General features: G+C 36.6%; 1 protein-coding gene across 7 annotated transcripts in view; it reads left to right on the top strand.

The window, feature by feature from the left end:
- WDFY3 (WD repeat and FYVE domain containing 3) overlaps window positions 1-21,981 on the top strand; it is a 240,176-nt gene that overhangs the window by 124,500 nt on the left and 93,695 nt on the right. For 6 of the 7 annotated variants that reach the window (XM_019624066.1, XM_019624070.1, XM_019624068.1 and 3 more), the window contains 10 exons: window positions 357-814; window positions 2,261-2,344; window positions 6,779-6,950; window positions 7,774-7,988; window positions 10,362-10,474; window positions 12,839-13,070; window positions 14,255-14,355; window positions 14,503-14,721; window positions 18,463-18,644; window positions 20,461-20,692. In XM_019624066.1, coding sequence (XP_019479611.1) covers window positions 357-814; window positions 2,261-2,344; window positions 6,779-6,950; window positions 7,774-7,988; window positions 10,362-10,474; window positions 12,839-13,070; window positions 14,255-14,355; window positions 14,503-14,721; window positions 18,463-18,644; window positions 20,461-20,692 — 2,008 coding nt within the window. The remainder of the gene's footprint in view (window positions 1-356; window positions 815-2,260; window positions 2,345-6,778; window positions 6,951-7,773; window positions 7,989-10,361; window positions 10,475-12,838; window positions 13,071-14,254; window positions 14,356-14,502; window positions 14,722-18,462; window positions 18,645-20,460; window positions 20,693-21,981) is intronic. The other variant, XM_019624071.1, reaches the window with a different exon arrangement.

Here is a 21,981-nt window from a genome sequence, read left to right on the forward strand (position 1 = left end):
ATACTAGATTAGGTATTTTGTGTATTTAATAAAATTACTTTGTAAAAATTACTGAATTCATTGATGTCACTCCATCAAAGACATAGGAAGAGCTTTTCAGCCACGATTTGGATATAGCCTTATTCTACCAAAAGGAATATGTGATAGTGTTTCCTAAAGTTTCCTTCTGCCTTTAATGTGGCATTTTTAATTAGCAAAATACTTGATATGTTTCATAGGACTGTTTATTGGGTAAATGAGAAAAGCATTTCAGATGTTCACAGAACGGTGTTGTACCCTTTGGACATTCATAGATGGTGGGTTTTTCTTTTTTTTTAATTTGAATTTTGTTTGTTTGTGGTTTTTGTTCCCTGTAGGCCCTCCTGTCAGTCCTTCGAGAAAGCCATCGTTCAAGAACAGTTTTTAGGAAAGTTGGCGGATTTGTGTACATAACGTCCTTGCTTGTTGCTATGGAAAGATCTTTGAGCTCGCCACCCAAGAATGGCTGGGAGAAAGTGAACCAGAACCAAGTGTTTGAACTTCTCCACACTGTGTTCTGCACATTGACTGCAGCAATGCGCTATGAGCCAGCCAACTCGCATTTCTTCAGAACAGAGATTCAGTATGAGAAGTTGGCAGATGCCGTTCGATTTCTTGGCTGCTTCTCAGACCTAAGAAAAATAAGCCCCATGAATGTCTTCCCCTCAAACACACAGCCATTTCAAAGACTTTTAGAGGAAGATGTAATCTCGATGGACTCAGTGTCACCCACTTTACGGCACTGCAGTAAACTCTTTATTTATCTCTACAAAGTAGCCACAGATTCTTTTGACAGGTATGACTCTGCTCAGTGCTATGAATTAAATAAAGGATATACAATGTATGACTTCAACATTAAGGCTTGAATTATAAGTTAACCTGAAGGAGAATGAAAACAAACGAATCTTCTCTCTCATTTGCTTGTCTATCACTCTTTTTGTGAATATTACTATTGCTTTGATGTCAAGTTTTTCAACATGGATATCTGTGTATTATTTGTAAATCCAGCATCAGTTGACTCCCAAAGCATTTAATGGAGCAGTTTCTATGAAGTTTACTATAGTGGTGATGTTCACGATTACTCTCTTTTTCCTCTATTCCCAACAACATTAGGTGCATCTGGGCTTACTGATATTAGTTAGCAGCAGGAGAGCATGGTTATGAATATCTTTATTTCCAGATAGATACTATGTTCTCAGCATAATCCTCAAAAAATAATATAACTCCCTAACAGCTATTGATAGTTCAAGAACCCATACCAGGAGATAGTTCAGACACAGTTACTCATTGTTTATCCTTAACAAGTACTTACTGAGCATCTGCTGCCAAGTTGTTGTGCTGGGCATTGAAGGTTCAGCCAGCACAAGACTCCTTTAGTCATGGCCACCCTTTAGCTTAAATACAGACACATAAATAAACAATTAAAATATGTCATAAAATCTATGATGAGGGAAATCCAGAGTTCTCAAGGAGATCATGAGTGCCACTTAAATCACTTTCTTACAGTTTTCCAACTGTGTTTTTAATTAAGTTCTCACTTTGAAAATAAGGTAACAGTGATCATACTAAGATGTCCCAAGCATTATCACTTTTGACAGTTACCATAGCTTTATTTCATAAAATAGATGGATTGTTTCTATATTGCCCCCATAAATAAAGCAAGTAACTATTGGATAGAGCTTCTCTTAGGTTTTATGTCTTTTACTATGAAATATCTACTGAGTTGTTTCTTGCCTCTAATAATATTTTTAGACTTCACTATTTAGATAAGAAAATACAAGTAATGTAAGAAAAATTGGTTTCCAGTTTGTTTCCCACCTTGAAAATAAAAGTGCATGTATATGTTATTAACTTATAGGAAACATGGGACAGTGTCGTTGTCATGGAATAAGCGATTTAAAATGGAGAATTTTTTTTTTTAGATTCAACCTCTTTTCCCTTGTTTTTCTCCTTGTCCTAGTTAGTATACCTCATTTTGAGTTTGCTTTGTCAAAAACAGGGCTCACGGTAGTCTGTTTAGCAGTGTGTTAGGTGTTAGCAGCAATGGACAAGCCCCCCGGCCTGAAGCATGCTTTTCTGTTTCCCTCAGTGCCATGTTGTAGTCTTGTTCCTTGTTCCTGCCGAGTATGGAGGACATTCCCTAGTAGACTTTTACTGGTAATTCTTGTGAAACTAACCGGCTGCCAACCTGGTGTTCTCTGCTAACCTCTCTAAACCACCCTGTCTGTTTTGTTGTCTGTAGTCGTGCAGAACAGATCCCTCCTTGCCTGACAAGTGAGTCTTCTCTCCCCTCTCCTTGGGGTACACCAGCTTTGTCCAGGAAAAGGTACTGATCTTATAACAGAAGTCAATCTTTACTTGTGTGGGGTTTGTTGGTTTTTTTCTTCTGTGCTGAATTATATGTTAATGTGATGATTGTGCTCTGCAACTTCAAATTTTTCTTGTAGGTTTTTAAAATTGTCAACCTCTGAGTATGCTTATGAGAGTAAAAATGTGTTGATGCTATGAAGGTATGAAGGGCATGTAGAATTTTGTCATTCAACGCTGTTATTTAGACTAAAGTATGCATTTTGTGTTTAGAGCTGTCATAGCTTTTATTAAAATTAATTTAGAAATGAGGACTTAGTGCCTCTTTAAGTAATTTTTCTACTTTTTCTTTAAATGTACCTTGGAATCTCTCTTTGGTTTTTAAAAACTACTACTTTAAAATAAACATCCCAGCACTGGCAAGGAAATGTGTATTTTCTCAGGCAGGTTCAACCAGTTGAAATGTGATGCTCTTATGGAAACTTCTCCCAGCTAACCTTTGAAAAAGTGAAGACAAAATCGGTTCTGTGTAGATCTCTTCCTAAGCTGACCTAGTCTGCCTAATATATAAAGCTTATAAATATAAAGAACAAGCAGTTGATTGACAAGAGTACAGTTCAGATCCATTAAGATTCCATTTGCAGCCTGTACTTGAAAAGACCAGAGTCCATGCAGTTGGCACCAAATACTCTTCCTTCCCCAGTTTCCTCCTAAGTACAAGTCCCTAAGTCTTGTGTGAATATTCTCCCATTCTGGCTTTTAAAAAATGAATCCTGCTGCCATGTTGTTTAGTTTTATTTCTGGTGTTCAGATTTTGAAACTTGAATATAGTTGGAGTTTTTATATGAAAAATATATATTATAGAGTCTGTATTTTAATATATTTCAATAGTAATATTCGTTAGGTATATGGACTTATATTTTACTTTTTCTCTTAAATTTATATTGGGGCTTAAAGATCATATTCTTCTAGTAAATCATGACATAGTTCAGAATAGATTTAAACAAATTTAGTGTTGTTTAACATCTTTGTATTTAAAAGCTACTGTTTTTAAAAGCAGTTCTTAATTCAAGTGACCATAAAATCAATTTAAGTTGACCTAGTTTTCTTTTTTTCTGTTGCTAAAATGAATGAGGTAAAAGGTATTCTTTGTGTTTGAAGATTCATGTGTGCTCACTGTTCCATAGAACTACTAGATGTCAGAAAAATCGTTTCAATGACTAAATAGCTTAATTATTAAAAAATCACAATTATGATTCTATCATAAAGTGTAAATAAAGGCTTAAAAGTACTGCGTTTAAAAATATTTAACCCTTTTAACTATTAACCAAAAACTACAAAATACTTTTAATAGATATTCACAGATTAAAAGAACACATTAAAGAAAAAGAAACCCATCAGACCTGGCCATTTATTTAAAGAGTAATTTGACAGAGTGAAAACAGCATTTTATTTCATATTATAAAAGTTACTTAAAGCCTTAGATCAAAAACATTTTGACATCATTTGCAACACAGCTACCTGTATGGATGCTGTGTGTTTGACTTAAGGGGACACTGTTGCTCAGTCAACATCCTGGTTGGATGAATCTTATCCATGGGAAATCTAATCAGCTTACAGGTGAAAGTTACCTTAAGGAAGCTCCCAATGCTGTTCACGCTGGTAATGTCAATGTTGACATTCTCAGGGTGCCATTCTGACCAGTTTACATACGGTTTGCTCATTGATAAGAACATAAGCTAATAAGGAAGACAGTGTTTTTATTTTACAAGTGCAAATATAGTAACTTTCTAAATTAGACTATCTTGAGAACATTTCAACAAATTACATCAGCTCATGGGCATCTTTTCTTGTGGCAGAACATGTTTTTGTTGGCAAAAGGAGAAACCAACATTATTACTTTTTATGGTTTGCGGAGTAGTCAGGTACTAAGGAATTGTTGGGCTTGTGATACTTGTCTGGAGTGTAAAATCCTGGAGAGTCTTCTGTAATTATTTTAAGAATTGGGGAAAAGGGAACTAGGAAACTTTATATTTTGAAAACTAAGACTCTTTATTATTCATTATTCAGAAGGAATAATGGAACAGAATTGTAACCGGACAATGTTTAGTCAGAGAGGAAATGAAAACAAAATATTAAATAATAACCGATTCTCCAGAATATATCTGCAATGGAGAAAAAGATGGCGAGTACTAGTTGTCATTCAAACATGGTGTCCATTACTTAGTGCACCTTTGATGATAATTAAGGCAAAACAAATTCAGAATTTAAATAGTTAAGTATATATTTCCAAAAGACGTAGATAAGTCTTAAATATATATGAGAATTTAGATTGCACTATGAAGTAGCAATTTCCATAAGTTTTAAAAGAAACTGCTCAAAATTAACTAAATTTTGAAATGTCGTTTGCAAATGGTTAGGTCTTGCTTTGGAACTATCCATTTAATAAGCTTACCATGATCTCTGAATTTAAAAAGTGGTAATACCTGTGATGATACCTATGTGATTTATTAAGAATTAATGTTATATAATGCCTATTAAAATAGAACTAATTTTAGTTAATAAATACCATGATTTAGATTTCTACAATATTTGTAATATATTTCTAGTTTAAGGAGAATGAATGTAATTCATTTATTGTTTCCTTATGTAAGATTTTAAAAAGCTTACTATAAATTATTATTATTATGAAAGGCATAAAGGCTCCTCCTGGGTATATCCATAATTTAAATTCAAATCTGTATTAAATCTGGCAACTCAGAAATAATTTTGTAACTAAAATACACAGTTAGAATTTAAGGTTTTTTCTCAAATTTGGATTCATTTTTGTGTGTAATGAAAACAGTTTTTATGAATGTCTTAAGGGTTGGGAATTCCTATTACGCTATAGAGGAATTCTTTGAATCTTTTTTCCTAAATGGGTCAAAATATTTTAAAGACAAAAAGGAGCAACACAGAAGAAAGATAACTATTAGTAATAAACATTTAGAAGTCTGCCTTAGCAAGTTTAAAAATTAAATCATTCTGAACAAAATCAGCAAAATAACAAGGAGTGCAAAAATGAGTGGGTGGAGGATATGCTGACTTTAAATAAACTAAGAACCCATGTGCTTTTTTATAAGTGAAGCTGAATACTTTCCTAGAATCTCTGTTAAAAAAAGAATGGTACTTTAAAAAAAAGAAAAAAATGGCTGTGCCAACTCTTTGCTTCTAAATCACTGACTTAAAGCATCTGTTTCCCAAGCTGCCCTTGTGCCAGCACTGAAACTGCAGTGCTCTCAGTGACAGAGCTCAGCATTAGACAAATTATGCTGAAACTGATTCACTGGAACAAAGAGCCCCCATAGGCTGAAGCCATGCGCATCTGTCTCCTAGTGCCAAGATACAAAATGTGCAAAACTCATGAATTGTAGAAGACTAGTATGAAATAGAAAGTGGAGATCATTGATAACAAGAAATGTTGTATCAACATTCAGGACATGGCTTGGCTTTCTAGCTCATAGACGCTTGTTACATAAAACATGCCTTCTCTTAAATTTTTAAAAATTATGATGCATATTTTCGGAGCGGGGGAGGTGGATCACGTAAAAGAAGGTGAATGTAGTTCCATATAAGCGAAAGGAAAACTCCCTTGATGCTTAATATATTTATTGTCGGGTAGCTAAGGTTCTGAGCCAACCCTGACACAGTTCACCCAGTTATAGAGGAGGCCACTTTCATCTTGTTAGTCCTTGATTATGTCACCCATGGCTTAAGCCAAGGTTAAAAACACATAGGTAATTTCAAAAGAAAACAATCTCATTGAGCGATTTAGCGCAGCTTGCACTCTTGTCACATATCAGACCTGTCACCTTTCCTAGAGCTATCATTACATATTTATTCACTATGATTTTACCTGTTCTTTGCATCTTCTGGTACAGGTGCCATTCTTTTTTTTTCTTTCAATTTTATTGAGATACAGTTGACATACAGCACTGTATAAGTTTAAGGTGTACAGCATAATGACTTGACTTACATATATTGTGAAGCGATTACCACAGTAAGCTTAGTTAATATCCATCATCTCAGAGATATAGGAAGAAAAAAACTGTTGTTGTTTTTTGTGATAAGAACTTAAGATGGACTCTCTTAGCGACTTTCAAATATACCATAGAGCAGTGTTAACTATAATCATCGTGTGCCATTCTTTAATGAAGCAATCCAAATAGTCAGTGGTAAAGACATACAAGAGCCTAGAAGAATTGATGGTTAAATTGTCTATGTATGACTCATTAAGAGCTGATAATATATTGCCTTTTTATATCCCAAACTTAAGGTGTTTTGTAACTCAAACTTGAATTACAAGGCTTTTTGCTTATCAGTGGATAAAGGTAACACAATATGAAGAAAATGAACAGAGAATGTGATTGGAATTAAATATCAAATTTCCCCTTTTTTTTAATTTTTTTTATAGGCATGCATATCATTCTGTTTCAACTCCCCCTATTTACACTCCTAAAAATGACCTGAAACTACATGTGGCAACTTCATCTCTCCAGAGCTCTGATGCCGTCATCATCCATCCTGGAGCCATGCTTGCTATGTTGGACCTCCTGGCCTCTGTTGGGTCAGTGACACAGCCAGAAGTAAGCTTCGATATATTTCCTTCCCATGTTTAATGAGCGCAAGGATGTGAGTGTGACTGCATGAGCAAGGGAGTGGGGCCCAGAAAGATGGTATGAAACCATTCCATATTACATACTAAAGTAGGTAAAGGAAAAAATATATAGGGTTTTCCTATTAATTTTTGTTAATTTATAAGTTAATTTTTATTAGTTTTCTTAAGGTAGATATGAATGTTTCAGAATATAATTCATTTGTTAAAAATGCAGCCAAGACAGTTACTTCTTGTGCAAAAATAATTGTTTCTCCTTGTAAATCTTGCTCAGCAATGGAAATTGTTAATAAGTAGCACAGAAAGAAAAATGACTGAAAATACCACTTAGAGGGCATTTTTCTGTTTTGATTTTGTAGCACTCAGGAGTTTGGGTGAACTGGCATTTGGGTGACATATTTTATTAAAACGTTACGTGGCCTCTAAAGGCCTAAAGTGACATAACTATAAAGAATAGGCCCTCCTTTATACTGGTTGTTTATCCACCATGAAAAAGACTTTACAGCAACTATTTCTATAAAAATAAAAATACAGTTAGTTCTATAGTCATGTAATACAAAAGACTTGGAAGAGAATGGAGTTCAGCAGGGTATGCTAGCACTGTGAGGATGGGAACTGTTTGCCTCGCCCTGTTCAGGAGTTCATGTGTCACTCTAAGCCAGCCACATAATTCATCTGAATGTAGTCTGAAGCATGTAGAGGCCTCATAGGAAAAGGTATGCTTCATGTGGAGAGAGCGATCACCTGTCTTACTAAGAACACCCTGGTGGCATGGATTTCTTTGTTAACTTTAGCATGCTTTGGACCTTCAACTTGCCGTGGCAAATATTTTACAATCCCTGGTGCACACAGAAAGAAACCAGCAAGTCATGTGTGAAGCTGGTCTTCATGCACGACTGCTGCAGCGGTGCAGTGCCGCGCTGGCTGATGAGGACCACGCGCTGCACCCGCCCCTCCAACGGATGTTTGAGCGATTAGCCTCTCAGGCTCTGGAGCCAATGGTGCTGAGGTCAGTAGTGCTTATTTTCACATTCGAATAAGCCGCAATCAGTAATGGTAGTTCCTGGAGTCTATATGCAAGAGTTCTCGCTTTCATAGACATATGTTCAGGGCAAAACCAAACACAACAAAAATGGACAAAATGCTCAAAATATAGCACTTAGAATCAGATAAATCTAGTTATTCGTAAACAGGATGTTTCTGTCTGTGGTTATCTCTTCCACTTAAATCCAGCAAACTCACTTTCCTTTTAAGTCATCTTATATTTATGACTTGCATCTACTTTATATTCAAGAACTTTTTATATATGAGAACGCTTTTAAGAAATACTTTTTAACTTTTTTATTTTAAAATAATTATGGATTCAGAGGAATTTGTAAAGGTAGATCAGAGAAGTTCTGTGTCCCCTTCATCCAGTTTTTTCCACTGGTTACATCTTATGTGACCACAGTACAACATCAAAACCAAGAAACTGGCATTGGTACAGTGTATCAGTATGTGCTGTAGTTCCCTGTTATTTATCACATATGTAGATTCATGTAACCACCACACAATCAAGATGTCACAAAGATCTCCCTAGTGCTATCCCTTAATTGTCACGTCCACTCCCCTAACCCTCACAAACCACTAATCTATTCTCCATCTCTATAATTTGTCATTTTGAGAATGTTATATAAATAAAATCATACAGTGTGTGACCTCTTAAGATTGGCTTTTTTCAGTTGTAATGTCTTTAAGATGCAACTAAATTGTAACATATCCATAGTTTGTTTCTTTTTATTGCCAGAGTATTCCATGGTATAGATACACCTTCCACAATTTAACATTCAAGAAATATATACATGTTAAATAACCTTTTAATGGAAGAGAAAACAGTGCTGTGTATTTTAGGGATGAAACAACCTTTAAATATTTTTTTTTCTTAAGATTACATAGCCAATCAGGTTATAAGTAATCTTGCCCTTCCTTACCAAAATACACTCATATATCTGTTACTTATAGAATATAAGGAGCTCTATTTATTAGATGATTTTTTCTGCTGTTACAGTGCTACTTTTTCATAAAAATTTTAGGAACTTTCTTAAAAATGGTTGGACTTCATTTGTAATTTATTTTTTTTAACTTACTCCAAACTAATGATGGATTAAGAAAAACCCATGCAGTAAACATTTGTTAAACAGTGTTGTAGCAGGCAGTGTGGTAGGCCCTGATAATGCCAAGGCAAATGAGACAGTTCCTAGTCACTTCGTCCATCATCTTATGGATATGTTCGGAATCCTAAAATTTTGACAATAGCATGGGGATTTCCCCCTGATCCTTTTTGGTAATCTGCTACTTTCAAAGGGGAGAGAGGGAGAGAGAGAGAGAGAGACTGACTATCTCGTACCCAATACTGGTACGTATTTTACTAAGTAATTTTTACTACCTAGTTAGGTAAACAGAGTAAGCAATGGGAATCAACCATTTGGACATGCTCAGGTTTCATAATTAATGAATTCTCAGAAGAAAAGTTCACATAATGGTACAGGTACCCAGATGCTGATAAGCCATAAGTTATAAACTAATTGTATTGGGTTGTCAGAAAAGTCATGACATATATTTTCTATGTTTTTCGTTGCAAAAATGCATCATGGGGCCGGCCGAGTGGCACATTGGTTAAGAGTTGGCTTGGGACGCCAGCTCTGAGCAGCAGGGCCCCTGTTCGGATTCCACATGGGCCAGTGATGCTGCGCCCTCTACAGCTAAGATAGTGAACAGCTCAACCTGAAGCTGGGCTACCGTGAGTCACTGGTTTACCGCGTAGGCTGCAGTGGGGCTGGCCGGCAGCTGGTGTGAGCTTTCGTGAGCCGCCATGAGCTTTCGTGAGCTGCCATGAGTGGCCATCCAACAGCCGATGAGTGACTGCCTCACCTGGGAAGAGCACAATGATAATACCAACATGGGCCAGTGAAGCGACGTCCTCCACAACTAGACTGAAGAACAAAAGGACAGCAACTTGTCTGTTCCCCTTCCCCATTCTCCAACACTGTTCCCCTCCCCCAATAATCCAATAAAATCTTAAAAAAAAAAAAAGTGTCATGACTTCTCCAACAACCCAATATATTGTGCACTACATGGAAAACTAGCAAAGGGTATGTCACATTCCAGAAAAACATGCTCCTCAGGTTTCATTTTCTAGCCTTTCACAATATTCTGTGCAGTTTTCAGTGCTTGGTGATTACCATATAAAATTAACATTGTATATTATTTTAAAGTAACTGTTTGGATTGCTTTTGTATTTTAACGTGTGTTATAATTCATTAAATTCCTTTTTTTGTTGTTTGGTTTATGGTTTATGGAATGTTGTCAATCAAGGAATAGCTTTGCTTTGTTTTTTCTTTAGGGAGTTTTTGCGTTTGGCAAGTCCATTAAATTGTGGTGCCTGGGACAAAAAACTGCTAAAACAATATAGGGTCCACAAACCAAGTTCACTGAGCTATGAGCCAGAGATGAGAAGTAAGTTGACCTTTGAAGTTCCCTTTTTTGGTTGATTTTATAAATAAAAATCATGTGGGGGATGAATATAATTTCAAGAAGTTTGACTATGAAAGGAAAGAGAAGGGTTTGTTGTTGTTTGTTATTTAAATGGAGAAACGCAGGGTCTGGTTGATTGACTGATAGGGGTAGGGAAGGAATCACTGACGTAACCAGCGGCATCCAGAGGAGATGAGGATTAGATTACATACGGAATAACCCTTGGCTTGGAAGGGGCAATACTTATTTACTTTGCCTTTCTCGAGTAGCCTTTGCTGCTGGACTAAAGAGTGGGTTGATTGAATTATTAACAGGTGGTGGGTTTGCAGGATAGCTACTGCAGGGGAACATGGAGGACAGGAAATTCAAAATACTAGTAAAAGCAGTTGAAGAGATACAACGAGTAGTATAAGCTGGAAAGGGAAAGAAGTGGAGCTAAGCAGCTAGTGATAGGCTCGGAGGAAAAGGATAGAATACTGGACTGGAGGAGAATGGCTCAGCCAAAAAGCAAATGTAGTGAGAGAACAGGAATGAGAGAACTGGAGGAATGGGGCAGGATAATGGCAACCACAATTAGAGCAGCGAAACAAGCAAAGAAAAGGACCGTACCAAATTGTGGAGTGAAGCAGAGGTGAAGCTCATTGGAGGACAGGTGACCACAAAAGCAGAAGTGAGATGTTAGGTGGGTTGTTCATGTGGACCTTGACACCCCGCAGTGCGCTGCAAGCAGAGAAGGCTGAGCGTGAAATGCCAACAACAGTAGATCGCAGTGCCATAGATGGGGGTGTGATAGGATTGCTGATGAGGAGCCTCCCAGGAGAAGACTTTGCATGAGGCTGATAGAATGATGAGGGTGGGCGGATAGCAGAATGCAGTCTCTGTCAGGCGTGGACCATGGAGAAGCAACAGATTCCATCCACTCAGAGCTTTGAGGGGGAGGGGAACTTCTCAGTGGGGACCTCAGTTGCACTAGATTTCCTCCCAGTGTTAATTCTGTAGTTTTGTTCGGTTTTTGGTTTTTTTTTTTTTAACTTTACAATTCATTTTGTGTCGTCGTTAGCCATAGTGATAAGGCATCTGTTTTGATGGATTGAAGTGACCATTACTAGTGAAGCAAGAAAGAATACAACTTAGAGAGGTAGAATGGCTGCTTTGAAAGGACATAGTGATCATGTAGTTCAACCCCATGTTTTTTCAAGTGAGAATCAGAGAAATTAAACAACCTTCAACCACTATTTCAATCTGAATTTTTCCCCCCTGCAAATTATTATCAGTGATTAGTGAGTACTGTGTTTTGGAAACTTTAAGACTTTTTGAGTCCAGCAGTTTTATTGGAAAACAAAGTATTGTAGTTTTTCATACCAATTAATATGCATCCCTTATATGTATATGTATGTATGTATATATATATATATATATATTTTGTTGTTTTTGTTATACTTTGTACAGCCCCTTAGAAGTGAGCTGTGATTTCCTTTGCAAAGAATAGAAACAAGAATACTTACTTTCTCTCAGAGAATATTAAAATACTGGGTTGTCGGAAAAGTCATGACGCATTTTTGCAATGAAAAACATAGAAAAAATATGTCATGACTTTTCCGACAACCCAATATTTTTATGGTTGTCTGAATGCTTAGCACATTTAAGAGGGAAACAGTTACTTACGTTCATGTAGTTTATCTTGAGAGGGAGCATTTTCTCTATTACCTTTGTAATGCATACCTGAAAAATAAAAGTTTGTTTAAAATTTCTCTTTCATTCTTGAAATTATTATCATTTACATCCATGTAGGAATTTTTTAGTTTAAGTGTTTTTGTGGTCACATATTTAATTTTAATAGTTGTAAGGGAAGAATTAAAAATGGGGAGAAGTAAGTTTCTTCTATTTATTTCTGATTTTTTTCATAAGATAGATGACTTGTTTCTTTCCATTGTAATGCTGCTAGAATATTTTGCTTTCTTTTCTCAAAGAGAAATAATAATTTTGTGAAATATAATCTGTTTTTTATAAATATTATTAGCTATAATTTATAATTAAATCACATTGTAAAAGTGTGGCTTGGATCGTGGTTATTGGTGATTTTTATGCTTATTTGTATTCTGTAGTTTCCAACATTTCTACAATGTGTTTATTACTTCAGTAATAAATTAAAAAAGGAAACACATGCTATTTAAGTTTAAAAATGAACATAAAGTAAGTTAAAACTGGATAATAGCTTTGGTAATTTTAAAAATAAAATTATTGTATATTGAAACAGAAAAGTGGCATTTAAAAATCAGCTTTGTGAAGTCATTATTTTAGAAACCTCCTTGATATTTTTCCCAAGAAATTTTCTTTGACTTACAGGTAGTATGATTACATCTATGGAAGGTCTGGGTTCTGACAATGTGTTCAGCTTACATGAAGACAACCATTACCGGATAAGCAAGAGCCTGGTAAAACCTGCAGAAGGAAGCACTGTGCCCTTGACCAGAGTGAAGTGTCTGGTCTCCATGACAACCCCACATGACATCAGACTTCATGGGTCATCAGTTACTCCAGCTTTTGTTGAATTTGATACATCCCTTGAAGGATTTGGGTAAGGAAATTACAAGGTAGCCAAGCCTTATTATATTATTTTATACCCCATACTTGCCTTTGACCAAATAGACCTTTGGTTTTAAATCTACTTGATTAAAATATACTGTATACTGTGTATTTTCAAATTATTGAGTTCTTTGAGCATGCTAAGATTTTTATATTTATTTTAATTATTTTACTAAATAAATTGATATGGTATTAGCGTCACCAATCTAAGGCCCATGGTCCAAATCTGTTTTGTAAATTTTATTGTTTCATAAACAAAGTTTCATTTTAGCAAAGCCACATTGATTTATGTATGTATTGTCTATGTCTGCTTTTATGACAGTGGCAGAGTTGAGTGGTCGTGAAAGACTATCTGGTCTGCAGAATGTAAAATATTTATGGTCTGGCCCTCTCCAGAAAATGTTTACCAACCCCTGATTAGTACAATAAATTTATAGATAGTAGGCAAATTAAAATTGGCTCAAAACCTCTTTGGGTTTTATCGTCATTCTGTCTCTTACCTAGCGTAGTATCTTATACATTATAAATGTTCAGTGACTACCACATCAAATGAGTAAATACTTTCAAGTGGCAGAAAAGGCTGCTGTAGCAGAAACAACAATAAAGACTATATAGAGAATGTAGGAGAGTTTGTAAAGTCCATCAACCTCATGATGCACAAAAATGCTAATAGAATAGATCTGTGCCTGTACTAGTTGTTTGTGGGATTCCTATACATTGATCTAAAACTACAAATTCTATTTTAAGAAGATTGCTATGGGTTATTATTGAACAATGGAATAAAACATATTTGGGAATAGGCAGAACTAGTGAGAACGGTGGTAACATAAGAAAGTGACTCACTGGACAGAGGCCCAAGGGATTTTTCTGTGCTGATGCAATTGTTCCAGTGTCTTGAACAGGGTTGTACACTGGTATATTCACCATATACAAATTCTGCTTTGATTTTTTAAAATTTAAATTTAAAATGATGCTAGTGGAGATTTTTAAAGTGTATCTTTCAATACTCACATAATTAAAAGAAGAGAAGGACTTTGTTAGGTATCCAGACTTACTCCATCATCTGTTATCGCGAGTTACACTTAAATAATGGCAGTTTATTTCACTGTGGTCAGTGGATAGTGATAACAAGAAAACCGTTGGTCTCTAATATGTGTGTTGCCTTTTCTTCAATAGCTGCCTGTTCCTGCCCAGTCTGGCCCCTCATAATGCCCCCACAAACAATGCCGTCACAACAGGTCTCACTGATGGGGCTGTGGTCAGCGGCATCGGTTCTGGTAAATACTACTTTCTTTGTTTATGAGATTCTTTTTTTCAGTAGATGATAGTGCATTTAGAGTTTACCGTTTTTTGGGTTGGGGTTTTTTTTGTAAATATGAGTCGACACAAACTCTTCCTTTGCTGTTTTCCTATTTTTACTGTAGGTGAACGATTCTTTCCTCCTCCATCTGGCTTAAGCTACTCCAGCTGGTTTTGTATTGAACATTTTAGCGCTCCTCCAGGTAACCACCCCGTCAGACTTCTGACTGTTGTGCGCCGAGCAAATTCCTCTGAGCAGCATTACGTGTGCCTTGCCGTAGTTCTGTCAGCGAAAGATCGATCTCTGATTGTTTCCACCAAAGAGGAACTACTCCAAAACTATGGTCAGTATCTGTCTTTTTCTTTTTGCTTCTTGTGATCATTGAAAATATTACATTTCACTTTAATATTCATTTTTTAAGATCCATCTGGTAATTCTGTTACAATTTAAATTATTATGGAACAAGTCACACGAAATCTTGAATATTGTTTATCAGTGAATTTTAAGAGACTTAAAAAACAGTGGAGAGATGCCTAAAATAAGGATTCATCTCACCTTGCCAAGAAATCACAGCTTTTGCTAGGAAAGCAGGTTGCTTGTTTGATATATTTTAGTAAGAATCTTCATTGGCTGTGAATGCTGCTTAACTAATGAATATTCATTGAGCACCTGCCTACCATATGTGCCTCTGCGCTAGACACAATAACATTTACCTAATCCATCACTTATCTTCAAGACTTAATACATGCCACTTAATAATCCTAATCCCCTTCAGTATGCCATAGCGTTACTAAAGTTGCTATACAATAGAACTTCAAACTCAAGGCATTCTTGAAGATCTTTCTAAATGATATAAATAACATAAAGTATAAATCAGTTTACTGAATTTTCTTTGCTGTGAATATAAGCATTTGTATATAAATATACCTCTTTATCATCTTCTAATTTTCTCTTTTAAGTAACTAAAATAATACCACATATTGCTTCACATGTGATGGGTGTTCAAATATTAGTTGAATATGAATGGTAGCTTCTCAATTCGATCGCAAGGCTTCTTGTTTTATTTAGTGTTCTTCATCATGACTAGTACAGAGTTAGGCATCAGTACAGTAACTGCTTAAAGTTCTGGTTAGAACACTTTATTTGCCCCTTTTGTGGCATTTGACCCTGTTGATTTTTTCCTCCTAATTAAAACTGTCTCTGGTCTTGTAATTTGGGATGCTTTCACTGTTTCTCTGACCTCTCTTTTACAATTTTCTTCAACAGGTTTCTCTTCTATCTTTCCCTTAAAATCAGTATTATCCAAGATTTCATCTTAGTCTTTGTACTCAACCTGCTCTTCATGAGAAAAAAATTACCAGTTTCTGTTAGCTTTAGGTCTTTTAATTCCAGAGACTCTGACAGTAAAATATTTTTATTTGTCTATGTCCGGGTTTTTTACTTATATTTTCAACTGTGTAGTAGACATCTTCATATGGAGAGCCTTCCTGTAAACAACTCAGACTGTAATGTTTCTCTTTATAAAACCTGCATCTTGGGCCAGCCAAGTGGCCCAGTTGGTTAAGAGTTGGCTTAAGAGTGCGAGCTCTGAGCAACAGGGCCGCCAGTTCGATTCCCACATGGGCCAGTGACGCTGCGCCCGAGCTGAGCTGTTGCTAAGCTGCCAACAGGTGGCAGGATGGCTCAGCTGGTATAACAACAAGATTGCCTGTTCGATGGTGGGCTATGCCTACCCGCAACTAAGACTGAACTTGACATCTTGAGCTGAGCTGCCACTTGAGTGGCTCAGTGGATAGAGCGTGCGCTCTTAACAACAAGGCAGCTGATTTCACTCCCACATGGGATGGTGGCTACGCCCACCCACAACTAAGACTGAACTCAGCACCTTGAGCTTAGAGGCCATGAGCTGCCGACTGGCAGTCAGATGGTGACTGGCGCCCTCCACAGCTAAGATTGAAGAACACCAACTTGGCTGGTCCCTCTCCCCAATTCCCCAACACTGTTCCCCTCCCCCAATTCCCCAATTAAACAAAACAAAACAAAAAAACCTGCATCTCCTTCTGTTTTGGGAAATGACACCCCCACTACCAGTTAGCCCAGCAGCTCAGAACCTCAAGTCTACCTGGAAAATACCACCCCTCTCGCTGAGTCTTGCTGTATTATGCCTCCTTAATGTTGACTCTTCCCTTCCTTCCTGTGCCCACTGCCATAGCCGTTGTTTAATATTCTTTGTTATTTACCTGGACTTCATAGATTTTAGTTCTTTATTTTGTTTTTGTCTGCCTACCCTACTAGAACTGTAAATTTCTACATACAATGTTATTTTCTTGGTAATGTAGGCAACCCTGCCACCTAAAGCAGTGCCTAGCATATATTAGACCCACAAATTTTATTTAAAAATATAAATGAATGAACAAGAAGAAAAATAAAGGAAAAGAAATATGAATGGCTTGAAATGGAAACAGTGAGATAAGTAAAGGATAACAATCTGGAAAGAGGGTAGAATTTAATGGAAAAATTAAAGAGTGGTTGTAGTGATATTTCAATAAACTAGGAAAATGTTTTCTAACTCAATAGCATTTTCACTAAACGTAATTTGCAAGACGACTACGGTCCATATATCACTGGAAATTATAACAATATACGCATTAGTCATATATATGGTGTTAGCACCACAAGGATCCATCCTGTGAACAGCTGTACCCATTGAGATGCCTGAGTGGTTAGGAGGGGTCAGAAACCAGTTGTCTCACCAAGCTATCCTGACACCACTGAAGCCTGGATATATCTTAGTTTAAGCCTGAGTCAGAATGTGAAACTCTCAGAAAATGTTCGTAAGTAATATTTTCTGTAATCCCTGAGAAGACACAGCCTGTTACCCAGGAGGAGAGGGACGAGACCGTGGCTTTGCGCGTACCTTTCACCTTTCCTCTCACAGGCCTTGGTCCATAGCACTCGGCCTTTCAAGCTGTCTGCCCCTGCTTTTCACCTACTTTATTTAATCTGTTCCTATATTAGGTCACCTCTGGGTAAAAGTCTGCTTTTGTATTAGTCTTAGCTCATCAATGGATGCATATTCTGAATTGCCATTTTAAAATATAATCTTGGCATTTCAGCATATGCAGATAGTTTAAGATTCCAAAAATAGAAATTTATATTTTCTTTGTAATTCTTTCTGCATATAATTTGAACTTTTAACTTTCAATATAATTTACTTGTATGTGCTTGTTCTGAAAAAGGGTGGGTCTGATTTAAGTTGAATGGTTATAGGTTAGCTTTTTAAAAACTATTTTTTTTGGCGGGGGGGGGTGGGAATGAGTTTTTAACATCTGGGTTTGCACTGCTGTCCTGCTGCTTCCCGAATAGTTAGAAAAGGTAAATTAAGTTTAATTAGCTTAACATGAAGATTAAATTAGTATTTCCTGTTGTTTCCTAGCTTGATCTAGCAACATATTGGGTAGCACAGAGAAGGCATATTGGAGTCGGGAAGTGATTACAGAGTGTTAGCAAATCTCCAGGGTTGTCTGACGAAGCAGGACCCTTGGATGAATGAATACTGTGCACTCCACAAGCCACCCCCTCCTCACCACCAGCTCTTGTCAGCAAGGGTCAGGGCAGTGCAGCCACCAACTGAGGACAGATCGTTGCCCCTCATGTCATTGAGCAGAGCATATAACAAGAATAAAATGTAAATTTTCTTGCTTCTCTTTCTAACCAATGCTGTAATCAAAGGCATGTCAAACTGGAATTTAAAAAGACCTTTTATAGCAGACCATGACAGGTAATAATCAACTAGTCTCTCTTTGTTGTCCATCATGACTTTTATTGTCTATTTAATTTTATTTATTTTTTATTTCATTAGGTATTATAACTTTTATTGGGTTATAACTACATATACCTTGAGTAGAACAAAGCAAAAACATATCCCAGGTTTACTTCTTACTACACACAAAGTTATTGAACGAATAGGGTATTTTTACTTACATCATCATATTATTTTAACATAAAGTCAAGATCTAGATATGAAAAATTGTTAGAATGAGGACCGTGTTGAGTTTTTATATCTTTCCCCTCTTTATTTTAGTGGATGATTTTAGCGAAGAATCATCTTTCTACGAGATTCTCCCGTGCTGTGCTCGTTTTCGATGTGGAGAGCTGATAGTTGAGGGGCAGTGGCATCACCTGGTGCTGGTGATGAGCAAAGGCATGCTGAAAAACAGTGCTGCAGCCCTCTATATTGACGGTCAGCTTGTGAGCACTGTGAAGGTAAGCACACCTGTGCTCGGAAGTCTCCCCCTGCTTTATGAGACAGGTGGGGGTTGGGTGTGTGTGCGTGCGTGCACAGGGTTATTTTTCAAATTGCTATCTTAATTTTAAATTAAGATATGATATGATAGAGCCATGTGGCTAGCTAATTCATATCACTTTATTAGAGATGACTAGAAAGGAAAGGTTACAGGGTACTAAAAAATTAGTGAATAGGTCATCGCTTGAGCCAGACTGCTAAGTGTTTTTTCTGAGTAGAGAAACCAGTGAAAGGATGCCGAAATAAACTATGAGCACACTATTTTGTCACTTCATTGTTATTATTTTATGCAGTCCAGTAGATTCTGTGTTGCTTTAGAGCTGGCATTGTTTTTGTTCATCTTTGTTGTCATCACCCAGATTAGTCCCCAATAATAACCATAGCTGTTCCGTTACTGTTTTTTGAATGAATGAGTGTACAAATACTATTCTAGATAGCTATACTACAGTAGTTAGAAGAGAGGCAAGAGAGTTGAAGTAACCAGTAAAGAATCAGTAGTTTCTTTTTTGAATAAAGATAAATGCTGCTAGTCACTTTCTACAGAACTCAACTAGCAAGCTCTTAAAATTCTTCAACTTCTAAAAGATAGTATCCATTTTTATAGTGATATTACTTTAAAGAAGCAACAATGGTAAAGTTTGTCTTTTTTCGTGAATTAAAGTTTAGAAAGCACTGAAATCTGCAGCTTCCTTGAATCCATTTCCTTCCTTAGTGATAATTTATTATGACATTGTGTTTCAGTATGATAAACCCTAAAATGCACTCGAATGCCGTCAGTAGAAATAGTCATTTATTTCCTTTGTACATATGATTTCATTTGAAATGGGTTTGTAGATTCTCTAGTACATTGCATCTTCGTTATTTTTAGTATTATCAAAAATAAAAATGTCCTCAGTTTCTAGAATTGACAGGTAGATTTATTATTGAAATATTTACGTCATCATCATCATCCTCATCACTGTCTGTGAGAAGTCAGAGTTCATTGAAACCAACTTTAGGTCATGTGTTAGTCTCTACACTCATTAACCTACCAGGAACTGTTCTTTAATATATGGAATAATAGGTGTGGTCTGAAACTAGGACAGCATCCTGGTAAAACATCAATGGACATTCCCCTTATCCCATCGAGTGATGAAAGCTGCCTACACAACAAGAAGCAACTTGATTTCATTATCTCCTATACTCTTAGTTATATATTGTAGATAAATTGAATGATAATTTAAGGTACTTCTCAGTAGTGTAATTTCAAACCTGAGAATGTGTTTTACATTGAGATTAAAATGTGTGTGAATAAATTATAAGTATAATAGACTATTCATTTTTCTTTTTTTTTTTAACATTTGACTCATTATAAAACACTTAATGAGTAATTTTATTTAACAGACTCACATGGAAGGCAACATAGCCAATTTCAAGACTACTTCAATTCCATAGTTGGAAACCTTTGGTTTTGTAGCAACCTTCAAATTTCATAGGAGCATTGTTAATTTGATATGCAAATCAACCAGATGGTACCAATATCCCCATATTTGATCATTGCCCTGTCTAGCATTACATAGCTTATATCTGTATTAGAGAGTTGAATAACAGATTTCCAACTTCCACATCAGGTTCTAGAATCTTGGCCTGCCCTCATGTTTCTCACCCAGTAGCTTTTTACATTTATACAGTTGTATGACCTTTGGATAATGAAAATATACACAAAAAGTGCTTGTCTTCCTGGGGATTTTTTTTTTCTTGTCATATCTCACACACTTGCTTTCATTCTCTTTGTAGCTTCATTATGTTCACAGCACTCCCGGGGGTTCGGGTTCTACAAATCCGCCGGTGGTTAGCACAGTCTATGCCTACATTGGTACCCCACCTGCCCAGCGCCAACTCGCCTCACTGGTTTGGCGCCTGGGACCCACGCATTTTTTGGAAGAAGTGTTACCTCCTTCAAGCGTTACTACCATCTATGAACTAGGACCAAATTATGTTGGAAGCTTTCAGGCTGTATGTATGCCATGTGAGTAACTCCTTCTTTCTTCTTAAAGTTGGATAAAACTTAACTCCTGCATGTAGATGCATGAGTAAGTGCATGTGTGTATATAAGCTTATGCTTTATGTTTATCTAAAAAGGGGTCTTCTCTGCTTTTCTTCAAAAAGATACCCCTCACTCCTATGCAAAGTGTTCTCCTCCACTGATCATACAGTCCTTTCCTGGTTTTATCTTTATGCCTGATCACTCATTTTCCAGTTTCTCTTATTGGCTCCAAGACATAGGTATACGCTCTCTAAGAGTCTAACCTCAACCTTCTTGTCTTTCTAATTTATCCTATTATAGAAGAAATTTCTCCTATTACATGAAGCAGTTTAAAGTGTGTCTACTCTGGCTAAAGAAAGGGAGGATGGGTTCAGAAACACACATTTATGTATTCTTTAAGTTAGAGCCATGAACATCAGTCTCCCTCAACCTTTTACCCGTACAGTCCACTTCTTGTTGCCCTTTCTCCCACAAGGAAGTTAGAATCAAAGCAACTGAAGTTAAGCTACAGTTCCTTCTTGTCTTTTTTTTTTTTTTTTTAGCTGAGCCATCCTGCCACCTGTTGGCAGCTCAGCGGCTGCTCAGTTCGGGCCGGGCATTGAACCGCTGTTGCTCAGAGCTCAAACTCTTGAGCAAGCTCTTAACCAACTGCGACCCTCGGCCAGCCCACTTGTCCTCTTTCTGAATAATGTCTTCCATTCCTTTGCTCTCATTCTACCAAAGTTCTCAGAAGAGTTAGGACAATATATTATAAATGGTGTTCATCCTGTGCTAACGAATTGGTCTTCACTCATGTTTTTTTATTTAGATAGCATCTAATAATAGCTAACACTTACTGAGCACTTAATATGTGCCAAATAAGTGATACGCATGAAGGACATAGCTATTCTAAACCTTGACATACATTAATCCATTCTTCTAAGACACTGGGGGTTAAGTACTGCTGTTATCATCCCCATTTTACAGATGAGGAAACTTGAGTCACAGAGATGTATATAGGTCATCCAGCTTTTAAGTGATATAGCAGAGATACACGCTAGCTCCAAAACATATGTTCTTAACCGTGCTGCTGTGCTGCCTAGAAGAATACAGAGAGGCACGTATGAGGGCGCTCATGGGGACAAGACCTAGCACTATACAGCCACTCATTTTCATTTCCTTTTTTCTTTGAACCTAAGGAAAGAGTTTTGTGATTGTTTGATAACAGTTAAAACCCTTTTCCTTTGCAGTTATGCTATATGTTAAGCATATTTTCAGAGTAAAATTTAGAA

The sequence above is a fragment of the Hipposideros armiger genome, unplaced genomic scaffold (assembly GCF_001890085.2).
Source record: "Hipposideros armiger isolate ML-2016 unplaced genomic scaffold, ASM189008v1 scaffold_576, whole genome shotgun sequence".
NCBI classification, from domain to species: domain Eukaryota; kingdom Metazoa; phylum Chordata; class Mammalia; order Chiroptera; family Hipposideridae; genus Hipposideros; species Hipposideros armiger.